This window comes from Colobus angolensis, unplaced genomic scaffold (assembly GCF_000951035.1).
Source record: "Colobus angolensis palliatus isolate OR3802 unplaced genomic scaffold, Cang.pa_1.0 Scaffold7, whole genome shotgun sequence".
NCBI classification, from domain to species: domain Eukaryota; kingdom Metazoa; phylum Chordata; class Mammalia; order Primates; family Cercopithecidae; genus Colobus; species Colobus angolensis.
In genome coordinates, this window is record NW_012120709.1 from 14,910,036 (window position 1) to 14,923,101 (window position 13,066).

The following is a 13,066-nucleotide window of genomic DNA, read 5'->3' on the forward strand; positions in this document are numbered from 1 at the left end:
AAGTTCACAATATTTGATTTTTGAGCTTTTTGAGCTCAGGATTGTTCAGACCTTGAAGTTTAAAATAGTTGACAGATTTAGGGAATAGCTTTCATGTTAGTTACCTTATGTTCATTAGCTTTGAGTTGCATGGGAACCATGTAAACTAACCCAGGCATTTTGTGTCTAGGTAAGGGAATGGTTAGTAGGATAATAATAATATAGTTATTTCTTAAATCTCTATCAGTTCCAGATCTCTATACACTTCACCAACACCTATCATTATTCTTAGTTTATAATGAAGAAACAGACTAGGTATAAAAGATGGAAAATTAGATTAGGTCATGAAGCAAATATAAACCAAACAAGATAAAATCCATTCATGTTGACTATCACAGTATTGAGATCCAGGAATGCATGCTCTCTGTAGTTAAAGCAGATTATCTTCACTGCCATCTATTGGTCTTTATCCTGAATTAGAAGAGAAATCCCCCAAGGTTCTGCATGGCAACTAAAGAGTTAGGAAAGTCAAAATATCAGTGGGTATCATAAGTGGTTTACTCTAGATAAATTATTGAGAGAATCATAGTGACAGGCCCTTAGGAGCTCTGCCTTAGAATTTCCCAAGGGTTTGGTAAATGATCCTGCAGTGAAGACTGAATTCCAGGGTAACAGATCTGACTTGATGGCATTTTAGGGACTTGGCCAAGGTTCCCACTTGATATTTAGGACTAAAATGTCCCACCTGAAAAGAAGTGGTCTACCTTGCAATTAAAGAAAATGTGGGCCAGGCACAGGGGCTCATGGCCATAATCCCAGCACTCTGGGAGGCCGAGGTGGGCAGATCACCTGAGGTCAGGATTTGAGACCAGCCTGGCCAACACGGTGAAACTCCATCTCTACTAAAAATACCAAAAAATAGCCAGGTGTGGTGGCAGATGCCTGTAGTCCCAGCTACTCAGGAGGCTGAAGCAGGATAATTGCTTGAACTTGGGAGGAGAAGGTTGCAGTGAGCTGAGATCATACCATTGCACTCTAGCCTGAGCAACAAGAACAAGACTCCATCTCAAAAAATAAACAAACAAACAAAAAAACCAAACCTGGGCATGGTGGTTCACACCTGTAATCCTAGCACTTTGGGAGGCTGAGGCAGGCAGATTGCCTGAGCTCAGGAGTTTGAGACCAGCCTGGGCAACACGGTGAAACCCTGTCTCTACTAAAATACAAAAATATTAGCTGGGCATGGTGGCATGCACCTGGGTGCGCCTGTGATCCCAGCTACCCAGGAGGCTGAGGCAGGGGAATCACTTGAACCCAGGAGGCGGAGGTTGCAGTGAGCCGAGATCATGCTACTGCACTCCAGCCTGGGTGACAGAGCAAGTCTCCATCTCCAAAAAACAAAAACAAAACAAAACCAAACAACAAGAACAACAACAAGAGAAAATGTGAAAATGGATAGTTCTGAGGAAATGGGAAAAGCCAGTTGCTGAGAGAGCTGGAGTAAAGACAAGTCCGTCCCATGAAGGGATGCCTATTTCCTCTCTCTGCTCCTCAGCTATGTTCACTTCAGAAGCAGAAATTCTGTGACCAGGCAACTCTCTGTATGGCCAGGTTGCCTGGCCTAAGTCCTTGGCTTGACCAAAAGCCCTTAATAATCCAGCCAGTGCCCCACAGTTTCAGAAGAATTTCTAGGAGTGCTAACCTTCTATTAGCTTACTAGGGTAGGGATTCAGGTCTTCATCTATAACCTCAACATGTGCTTTGACCATGTGCCTCCCAGGCTCCACTACAGATATAACAAGATGTACTTAGAAAATTCCTTTATCCTTTTTTTTTTCCTTTTTGCAGTTTCTCAAGTTAAAAAAACAAAAATTCCTTTATCTTTGTTTGAAAGAGAAGATCATCACCTTAAACTTCCTAAATGTTCATGAGTCAAACAGGATGATAATATTTACCCCATTGTTATCATCCCTACCTTTTATTTAATGTCATGAGTATAGGGTGTGGACCGGAAGAAGCCATACAGAGTTTCACAGTTGTGCGGGGTAATTAGTAAGTTTTGTATGTGTGCCTGGGATATTAGGGTTGTAAATCACAATTAAAGATGAAAAATGTTAGGATAGAAATAAAGTAGAAAGCCCAAATCAGACAGTGAATTAGGGATTAAGTGGGAGTGGTGGAAAGGCAGGCTAAGAACATTTACAGAGAGAGAAAATAGAGACTCTCTCAAAACAAGAATTCATTGTTGTAACATTCAGGAAGTATCTATATAGGGTGTGGAGGAAAAAAAGGAGATGTGGGACATTTCAGAGCAGACACTGCCCAGACTAGATCTTTTATCCTCCCATGCACATGCACACATACACCTCAGTTCCATTATAAGCTTTTGGTGAAAAAGGTAAAGCATTTTATTGAAAAAGCCTCACAGTTCTGACTCTTTGTCATTTTCATCCAGGTAGTATTCATCATCTGTGGTTGTGTCTGTGTCACAATCCGAGTCCACTGGGTCATCCTCATAGATATTAAGTGGTTCACTTGGAGATAAGCCATCTTCTGGCATCTGACTACAGGGAGAATTTGAGCTTAATGACTCTGAGGGGTTGGGAGGGTTCCTCAAATCATCTTTTAGGAAGCCAGGGTTCTTAAGAAAACTTGGTTTCCATAATCTTCCTTGTGTAAGTGACCTCTTTACATTTTCTAAGAAAGCTAATTGTTGTTCTTTCCCAAAGATCCCATAGTCGATAGGTCTGTATATAGATGTTGCAGACCTGGGACCTGTTTTTGTACCGCTGCGATAAGCCCAACTTTCATTTCCATCGTAGGAGGGGAGTTCAGAAAAAGATCTGAATCTTCGACTGTACCCATTGTTGACAGATAATTCATTCCCAAGGGTCAGTCGACTCAGGGCATTGTCAATAGAAGTGCTTTCAGAAAAATGGCGCTCTCTGACTTTTGGAGGATGACTTTTTCGTAGTAGATCGCCATGCACATTAATGCTTTTTAAACTCTTTGAACGATAGAGGTGTGGCTCAGGTTCCCACTCCAGAGATGAAGCACTCCTTTGTTGCCGCAGAAAACTGGCCAGTGGGATGCTTACTCTAGATTTCTGTGCAGGCTCCAGTGGAAAAGGAGGGCTCAGCCTCCTCTGATTGTCAGAGAATTCTGCTTCCCTGAGGCTGGTGAATGTGATGGGGGATGGGGCTCCTGATTCTCTTTCTAAATTCTCAGCTACTGTGACATCTTTAGAAATCTCAAGCTTTGATGGTGATTCTGAGACATTTTTAAACTCGTTCTGATGTCGTTGTGAAATGCTGTTAGACTTCTGGTTGCTGACGTGTGTAGAAGGTTCTCTGCTGGGTAGTACAGTAATGGGGAGAGGGTTCTCGGATTTCTTCACTTGCTTTCCATCCTCACTCAACCTGCTTTCACCTATGGACTCTGCAGATTTTGGAGTAGGCTCAGGGAACAGTGGGTTGCACTCCACTGTGCCGAGAGATAAATGGTCAAAGCCAGATCTGCCTCCACTTTGGGGGAAGATAGTAGCTACATGTCTTCTGGGGCTTATATCTTTAGCTGGGAATTTTCTGTTTGCTTTAGACATGACTGCCAATCTGTGTTTAATTGAAGATCTATTTTCCCCCTTTACTAGGTCATCAGAATTGGTTTTATTTTTATTGTTTCCTTCAGAAAGTGAAGGTTGATCCCAAGCTGATTTCTGCATTTCATCTTCAGCCTTCCTGCTCTCTGTCATATTTGCCTCCTGACTTCTTTGAGGTAATTCTCTGGGTTCAGACTGCAGACTCTCTAAGTTTGGTTCATCTGACTGAGTCTCTTCACCAAGCTGTAGTTTATGCAATGCTGGAGTAAGAGCAAAGACTTGACTCTCTGAGTGAGAAAGTGTTATATTAGTCATTTTTTGGCAGTTGGTTCCGATGTCCCCTCTGCCTTCCCTAGGCTGTGATCCACTGGAGCTCTCACCTACAGTTGTGGATATGTGATCTTTCTGAGGACACGTTCCACTTCCAGTAAAAGGAATGGCTCTGCCACTCCCTGTACACTCCCAAGAATTTCTTCTGGCTTGGGAATTTCCAATATTAACTTCTGAAAGAGCTGGAAGACTAGAAGGACCACTGTTACTTGAATTAATGGATTGTTGACAATTTTCAGATTTTTCTTCAGAAACATTTTTTCTCTGAAGCATCAACGAAGTATGCAGGGTTTCACTTTGCAGTTTTTTACCTCTTTCTTTCTTGTTTTCTGAATCACCTAGAGGTGTTTTAGCTAAATTATCTGAAAAAATCTCTCTAGCTTTAGATTCCTCTTCAGGAAGAGAAACAGCTGCTTCAACAGAAGCCATTTCCTGTAATGTAGGCACTAGGGGCCCCCTATTTGATAATCGGAAGGCAGTCATATTTTCAGTGGTCAGCATCTGATCAGAGTTGGCCGACATCTTTAGATTTTCACATGAAGGTGTTCCTGACTGCTGTCGTGTAAAATAATTCTGTTTGTCTTTTTCTAAAGCATTAGGAAATGTTTCAGTCTCCACTTGAGGTGATTCTGTAAGTGAATTAGTATTTTGTGTATACTGTTGAAGGAGGTTACAGAATTTTTTGCTGGGTTTCCTCGGTAGAGTATAATATATTGAGACCACCTCCAGACATTTTACATTATCTTCATCACCAGAAACAGAAAACGTACTAGTTGTCTTAACTTTATGTAATGTTTTCCCACGTTCTTTTCCTGACAAGTCTGAACAAAAAGGTAAAGGGTCTTCATTTGAAAGGGCAAGTACACTTCTCCTGGAGGCAGCCATTTTACCCTCTTTCTCAGTGCATTCTTGGAAGTTTTCCTTTCGGTGGTGTCTTTTGGTTAAAGAACAATCTCTAACAGATGAGTCACTTTCCACAGGGCTAATGATTCTCTCCCAAGCCCTTGGCGTTAGCTCAGAAGCATCCGTGCCTGAGGTCAATGGCGTTTTTCTTTCTTCTCTTCCAGTTGAGGCATGTGGCGCCCCTGAGGGACACGACATAGCCCTGTTAATGAGGAATGGAAGGGGTCCTTTTCTAACAGAAGTAGATCCACTGCTTTTTCCATTTGTCATTCTCTCTGTGGCTTCAGGTGCTTCCAGGGCTGAGTCTGAAACGACGTTGGAACATTCATTCGCTGACTCAGGAGAACTGGGACTAAATTTGTTTAATGTATAGTTCCCCATTGCATCTTCCACATTATTTTTGATTTGGAAGGGAGGTGGCCCATTCCTCAATGAAGCAGCCATTATTTTACTTCCTGACTGCCTGCCATGTATGAGAAAACTGCTTGATTTTCTTGGCAAGGTACAATAAATTGTGTCAAGCTCAGAAACTTTGGAATTGCTTTGATTTGCTTCAATGAGGCTCCTGTGATCACAGGTGGGTACTGATATACTTTCTGTTTTGCTTAACTTTTCAATACAGGATATATGATGCCTTATTTTTCCCTTTCCTCTTTCATTCCTAAAAGGAGAGTGTGAATGGCATTTAACATCAACCACTTCATCATGTGTAGGCACATGACTATCATTTCTCTCTTGGTTTTCTGAGTGGCTTAAAATAAACTGATTCTTTTGGTTCTTCCCAGCATTGTCTTTTTCTTCTGTTTCTCCTGGCGATGGATCTTTGTCTGAAGGACTTCTCCTGGAGAACACTGTAGTAGATGGAACCACAGGAGCATCAAGAGAAGAATTATTTGATGGTGAGGAATCTGGTAGTGCGACTGATGACAGATCTAAAGAATCACACGAGGTCTTGTGGCCAGCAGTCAACTTGCCACAGTTGGTAGAATGAATTGTGGCACATTGTTCTCCCTCAGTATCTAAAATAACAGGCTTTTCTGGAGATTGTGCATTTTGAATATCAGTTGGTGCAGAGCTCCAGTGGTTATTTGTAACAATGCTTGAAATATCTTCATTACTTACAGTTAATTCCTGGTGACAACCTTGGTCTGTCCTGGGGAAAGATGGTGGTGTTCTATGTTCCTGAATGAAAGGAAGGGAAGCCGTTGAGCCAAGTTTTCTGTTCTCAGTAAACCTCTTATCTTGTTTAATGTCATTGGATTTATCTTTGTGCGGTGTATACATTTTGGAGGTATCTTTCCTGGAAAAGACTCTGGGTGACTTTTTTGAACTTATTGTGGTAGATGCACTAAAACCAAACCTGTTGCTCTTGGCTGAGTCCTGGGAGAAAGGATTTTGAAAATCAGGTAAAGAGTTTGAGATCCCTCTCTGTGAAACAGGTTGGGGTACTTCACCTGCCTTGTTTGCCTGGTCCATCTTGCTTAGCTGTTTGTCTTCTTCTGAAATAGATTCATTTAAGTCTTTCTCATTATTCACTTCTGTGACCAAGATATTGGGCTGGCTTTTGCCAAGAGGCAGAGAGTCAATTGAATTGCTGTTGGTCACAGTGACTTCTGTATGGCTTCTCATTGGATGAGAGGCAGGCTTATTAGGAATAATTTTCTGCAAAGTGACTGTGGGATTCTGCAAGTTGGCACTCTGAGGATTCCTTCTGTCATCAGAAGTCTGGGGAAAGGAAGTTTTGAATGAGGATGCTAGAGTCTGAGCAATTCCAGATGAGGAAGCTTCTTTGTTTATATGTACTTCAACAGGAGAACTGTCCTGTTGGCTTACCAACTCACCAGATTTGACGTGATAGCTTGAACCAGTCAAGGAGCAAACATTTGGCATGCCAAAATGAGGAGTCAACTTGGTCTCATTACCATGTGATACCGCCATGCTCTCCAGTGTGGATGTCTGAAAATCAAACTGCCAGGGATGTGGCTCTTCTTGGACTCTGGAAACATCTGTTCCGTAACCAGAAGAAAATGATTCCCAGTGTTCAGAAGAAACACTACGGCCATGAATGGTTGATGCACTACTTGCTTCCATAGAAGTCATTTCAAAGTCTCTGTCAGAAGAACTGAATGACTTCCTGCTTTGATGAAAATCAGACCAGAAAGAATGTCCTTTCTGTTGGCTCCAAAAAGGACTTTGTCCAAATCTCCTCTGTTCTCCGCTTTGTCCAAAGGTATTGCTGAAGAAAGACCTGGCAAATGGGTTGCTTTGATGGTAGAACGGCATATTCTCTGAGTTCTCAAAAGTGTCAGGACTCATTGCATTCTCCACGGGAACATTTAAACTAACACGCTGGTAAACATTCTGTGAATGGTAAGATTCATATCTCCTATTCTCCTGAAAACCCCTGGGATACACATACTTGTCAGCAGGGTCGATTTCCATTGGTGATGGTGCCCTCAGGTTCTCCCTATCTCTAGAGGAATCCGATCTGTTCCATATGATAGATGATAAAGGAGTTCTCTTTGGACTCTGCTGGTGCCTTGGTGGTATAAACCCACTCTTGCTCTGAGTTGTGGCTGGAAAATGCAAGCTTCTTGCTGTGAAATGCCCTGTGGCTGGTAAGGCCGACCGTTGTCTGCTGTCAAAACACAGCGAAGTACTTCCAAAAGTATTTTTTTGCACATAATCTTCTTTAAAGACTCTGGGCTCCCTTGTCCTGTACATATCATAAATTGTCCTTGTCCTAGGAGAAAAGGTTTTAAAACCTTCCCTAGGAGTTCCTGGTCTTAGGATGTCATAGATAGACATATTGGAAGTTTCATTATAGTGTTTTTTGTGCCTTTCTGTGATATTACCATGTCTGTTACCACTGGAATAAAAGTGACTGAACTGTGTCCTTGATCCATAGTTGAGGGGTGTTCTGGTATTCACTGAGCTGGCAGACTGTTCCTGAGCCAATTTGCTATCCAAGTCATCTAAAACTGAAAAGAGAATGTGAATCAACTTTTTTGTATATGTTTTTACAGTTTAATAATAATTTGAGTTATTGAAGGCTCCTTTTCAAGAAACATAATCGTTTATAATTTTATTTTTTATCATATTATCATAAATGTTATAACATTAGTTTTGATTATATTTTTAAGATAGTCTGACTTTTACAAGACTATAGTGAAAATTTATTTCCTGCTTTTTCTTTTTTTTCTTTTCTTTTTTTTTTTTAGACGGAGTCTCGCTCTGTAGCCCAGGCTGGAGTGCAGTGGCGAGATCCTGGCTCACTGCAAGCTCCACCTCCCAGGTTCACACCATTCTCTTGCCTCAGCCTCCCGAGTCGCTGGGACTACAAGTGCCCGCTACTGCGCCCGGCTAATTTTTTTTTTTTTTATATTTTTAGTAGAGAGGGGGTTTCACAGTGTTAGCCAGGATGGAATTTCCTGCTTTTTCAAATCACTTTTTTCCAAAGTGAACCTTCCATAACGCCCTAAGGAAATAGAACTATATTCTTCTAACAATGAATTTTAATCATGGTTTTTTTTAGTGCATCTAAAGCGTGCTGAGTTTTTCTATATGGGCTAGTAATAAAAGGGAACTAATAATGCAGACATTGAATAACTAGACAATTGTTAGTGTTGTTAAGCCTTGTCTTTTCGTTTCTTTCATGTCACTAGGTTGCTACAATATTTCCAGCTGTGTATACCTCCTGGGATCATAATAGAAATGAGCCTCTGTAAGTAGCATATGATTTCTAGGTTATACTGTTACGAAAACAGTATTACCACCAAAAGCTTAGCACCTAATTTATGAACATACTTAGGTGGATGGGGGATTCGAGCAATATATGTAATTAAAAGTGCCAGATAATATTATTAAATGATATGCCAATGGTAGATTTTTTTGGAAAAATTAATACCCATTAACACTCCTATAAAACAGCACTTCCTGTGTGTCAGGCAGAGTCCTAAACACTTAATATATTAACTCATTAAATCCTTACACCACCTTAGAAGGTTGGTCCTACTACCATTATTATTCTATAATGAGGAAACTGAAGCAAGAAGAGATTAAGCAAATTCCTAAGATCACACAGCGCTGGGATTTGAACCCAGACCGTCTGTTTCCTGAGTCCATGCATACGACCACTGTGCAATGCAACCTCTGTGTCCATGCATGTGACCACTGTGCAATGCAACCTCTGTGTCCATGCATACCACCACTGTGCAATGCAACCTCTGTGTCCATGCATACGACCACTATGCAATGCAACCTCTGTGTCCATGCATACGACCACTGTGCAATGCAACCTCTGTGTCCATGCATGTGACCACTGTGCAATGCAACCTCTGTGTCCATGCATACGACCACTGTGCAATGCAACCTCTGTGTCCATGCATACGACCACTGTGCAATGCAACCTCTGTGTCCATGCATGTGACCACTGTGCAATGCAACCTCTGTGTCCATGCATACGACCACTGTGCAATGCAACCTCTGTGTCCATGCATGTGACCACTGTGCAATGCAACCTCTGTGTCCATGCATACGACCACTATGCAATGCAACCTCTGTGTCCATGCATACGACCACTGTGCAATGCAACCTCTGTGTCATAAAACCTCACTTTTCAGCTGGGCACAGTGGCTGACGCCTGTAATCCCAGCACTTCGGGAGGCCGAGGCGGGAGGATCACGAGGTCAGGAGATCGAGACCATCCTGGCTAACATGATGAAACCCCATCTCTACTAAAAATACAAAAAATTAGCTGGGCGTGGTGGTGGGCGCCTCTAGTTCCAGCTACTTGGAAGGCTGAGAATTCTCCTGCTGAGGCAGGAGAATGGTGTGAACCTGGGAGGCAGAGCTTGCAGTGAGCTGAGATGGTGCCACTGCACTCTAGCCTGGGCGACAGAGCGAGACTCTATCTCAAAAAAAAAAAACAAAACACAGAAAAAAAACCCTCACTTTTCATATTTTGCTCTTTATGAACCATACAGATGATTTTACTACGAGATGAGCTCATAGTTTTACAAAGACATGAAGCTGCTATTGTCAAATAATGATTACTTTTCTCTCAGGAGCAAAGTTGGGGGTGATGTCAAAGTCAGTGCCCAGGGGCCTCCTTATGATAACTGAAGACCTAGACCAAGCCCAGACCCAGGGCTCTTGCTCTCTAGGACCACAGCCTCTGTGATCTCAGACAAGCCTGTGTTACCTTTTGGTGACACAGTTGGCTTTTCTTTGAATTGTACCAATTTAATTGTACTTGACATGTTTTCCTCAATAAAAACCCATTAGACTTTGAACAGAATCATAATCTTTTGAGGTTTGTAGACTCTCTAAGACCCAGTCTATAATAGATATAGTTTACTATATTCATGTTCAATAAATACGCAGAAATTACAAATTTTATTTCAACTGTATAATGACAGGAAATGTAAGTGTCTGAGAACACATAGGTGAAATGTACATACAACATGCCAATTATGTTAGGGCAGATGCTAAAGGGATTTAAAAAAATCTGTTCCCGGCTGGGCGCGGTGGCTCAAGCCTGTAATCCCAGCACTTTGGGAGGCCGAGACGGGCGGATCGCGAGGTCTGGAGATCGAGACCATCCTGGCTAACATGGTGAAACCCCGTCTCTACTAAAAAATACAAAAAACTAGCCGGGTGAGGTGGCGGGCGCCTGTAGTCCCAGCTACTCGGGAGGCTGAGGCAGGAGAATGGCATGAACCTGGGAGGTGGAGCTTGCAGTGAGCTGAGATCCGGCCACTGCACTCCAGCCTGGGTGACAGAGCAAGACTCCGTCTCAAAAAAAAAAAAAAAAATCTGTTCTGGATTTTTCCCTATCCTATTTTATTTGCAAGTTGGTGTTATTAAGTTTGTACAACCAAAAGAAAAACTCATCTTGAGTATTAAGGATATGTAATTAAGGAATTCTTTAGGGAATAATCTGTCAATGTTTTAGTGAAAAATATTTATTTATCCCTAGGACCTGAAGTAATTTGTTCCCTATAGCCACAATAAAATAAGCAATGCTGAGGTATAAGGTGGGGCAAAAAACACAACACAACAAAACAAAACAAAACTGCATAATGAATAAAAATCTATCTTTAAAACAAATTATAATGAAAATCTCTTTGATATCCATTCTCCCTTTCAAGCTGTTTATGTTTTTCTTTCCCTTTAAAGTCTTGGCTGACTACAAGAGCAGAATGTATTTACAACAGAAAATACAGAAAAGTATAACAATATAGGTAAATCGCCAGGAATTCTACTTAAAGGTAACCACTCTTAACATTCCCACGACAGGATTTTAAATTAAAGCCACTTAGAATCCCAGATTAACAGTGCTGTTTACTCACCACTCCTGACATCAGAACAATTCCCGTTCTGCTTCTCTACATTATTTTCAGAAAGGCCACATTATTATTACTTCTTTCATTATTTTTTCATTTCATAAACAGTAGCTCTCCTCTTCCAACAAAACCTTCTTTTGGAACAAAGATTTTCCTCTGTTCTCTGCCAGGAAGCATCTTACTGAAGAAAGCCCCTATGTTGACTATCCAGCTGACTGTCTCTTCCTGACTGCTGTACCACACGATAGGGGCCAGGCGATGGTATTGCCTTTGCAAACTAAATGTAGTTCCTCAAGATGAAGCTGGTGGCGACTTCAGAGTTAACTTTTCAAATGGCCGGGCTTATACAGAATAACCTTTGTAAAAGTGAACTATGATCAGATAGTAATAAGATATAGGTGCATTTGGAACGCCACTGCTTTTGGAACCTGTTTCAGTTTTTATCATCATACAAGGTTAATTGTCTAATGAATTAGATTTTATCACAGTGCATTTCGGTCCTAATCTGGAACAATAAAAGTCTATTAAACGGCAAACTTTGTAGATATATTTCCTAAAGATGTATTTCCTTTTTACCTGAGGTTAATTTTTTTTTTTCCCAAGATGGAGTCTTTCTCTCTCACCCAGGCTGGAATGCAGTGGCACGATCTCGGCTCACTGCAACTTCTGCCTCCCAGGTTCAAGCAATTCTTCTGCCTCAGCCTCCCGAGTAGCTGAGATTACAGGTATGTACCACCATGCCTAGCTAATTTTTGTATTATTTTCAGTAGAGATGGGGTCTCGAACTCCTGACCCCTGAGGTTAAATATTAAACATTACTACTCCATATATTTATCAGTCCTTGATTTGAGAATGTTTGCTTAGATTATATTTAATCATAAGTTCTTAATACTTGTGTTAATAACATGTCAGTATCCTCTTCAAATAAGCTAAACATGAGGACGTAAAAATTAAAGTACAGCATTTGATATGTTTTGAGTAGTTTAATACAAACTAGTTATTGTTTACTTCCTTTAGTACCAGTAGTTGCAAAGGCAATTTAATGCATGAACTTACCTTGGAAAAACTCATTCTCCAGCAGTGAAGCGTCCCACGGTGGAGGCATGCCACTCTCCTCCCTCATGACTGCTGGCTTTGGGACAAATGCACTGTCAGCTAGTTGATTTTCCAGAGGTGAACTGTATATTTTTGCCTGCTAATTTTAAAGTAGAGAACACAATATTATTTCTGAGCCTTCACCAGTCAGAATACTCACACGCTCCCACAAAACTGTCCCAAGCTGAAAAATATTAGTCTAAGGACTACAAATCCATTTTCCTAATATTTATTTCTCAATTTACAATGTGTTGTTTTTGCCATTTGTAACTGACCTGCAACTTCTCTATACCTACATTAATTCTTTCAATGATGAGACTTCAGGCAAGGTACTGAGCCTCTCTCTGCCAAAGTTTCCTACAAACTTACACAGCACTGTCAGAGGTGTTTGAATCAGGGCAACTCCATTTCGAATAGGGGCTGGGTAAAATAAGGTTGAGACCCACTGGGCTGCATTCCCAGCCAGTTAAGGCATTCTAAGTCACAGGATGAGATTGGAGGTCGGCACAAGGTACAGGTCATAAAGATCTTGCTGATAAAACAGGTTGCACTAAAGAAGCTGGCTAAAACCCACCAAATACCAAGATGGTGACAAGAGTGACCTCTCCTGTTGTCCTCACTGCTATACTCCCGCCAGCGCCATGACAGTTTCAAATGGCATGGCAACATCAGGAAGGAAGTTACCCTATATGGGCTAAAAAGGGGAGGCATGAATAAGGCACCCCTTGTTTAGCATAATATCACCAAGAAATAATCATAAAAATGGGCAACCAGCAGCCCTCGGGGCTGCTCTGTCTATGAAATAGCCATTCTT

At 41.4% G+C, this 13,066-nt stretch overlaps 1 protein-coding gene across 1 annotated transcript in view; it reads right to left on the reverse strand.

Annotated features, from left to right (window-relative positions):
* Positions 1-1,824: 1,824 nt before the first annotated feature.
* The window catches only part of EXPH5 (exophilin 5), a 103,032-nt gene continuing 91,790 nt past the window's right edge, over positions 1,825-13,066 (reverse strand). The window contains exons 5-7 of the mRNA XM_011926679.1: positions 12,214-12,352; positions 5,840-7,791; positions 1,825-5,779 (exon numbers count right to left, since the gene is read on the reverse strand). Coding sequence (XP_011782069.1) covers positions 2,402-5,779; positions 5,840-7,791; positions 12,214-12,352 — 5,469 coding nt within the window. The 3' untranslated portion in view covers positions 1,825-2,401. The remainder of the gene's footprint in view (positions 5,780-5,839; positions 7,792-12,213; positions 12,353-13,066) is intronic.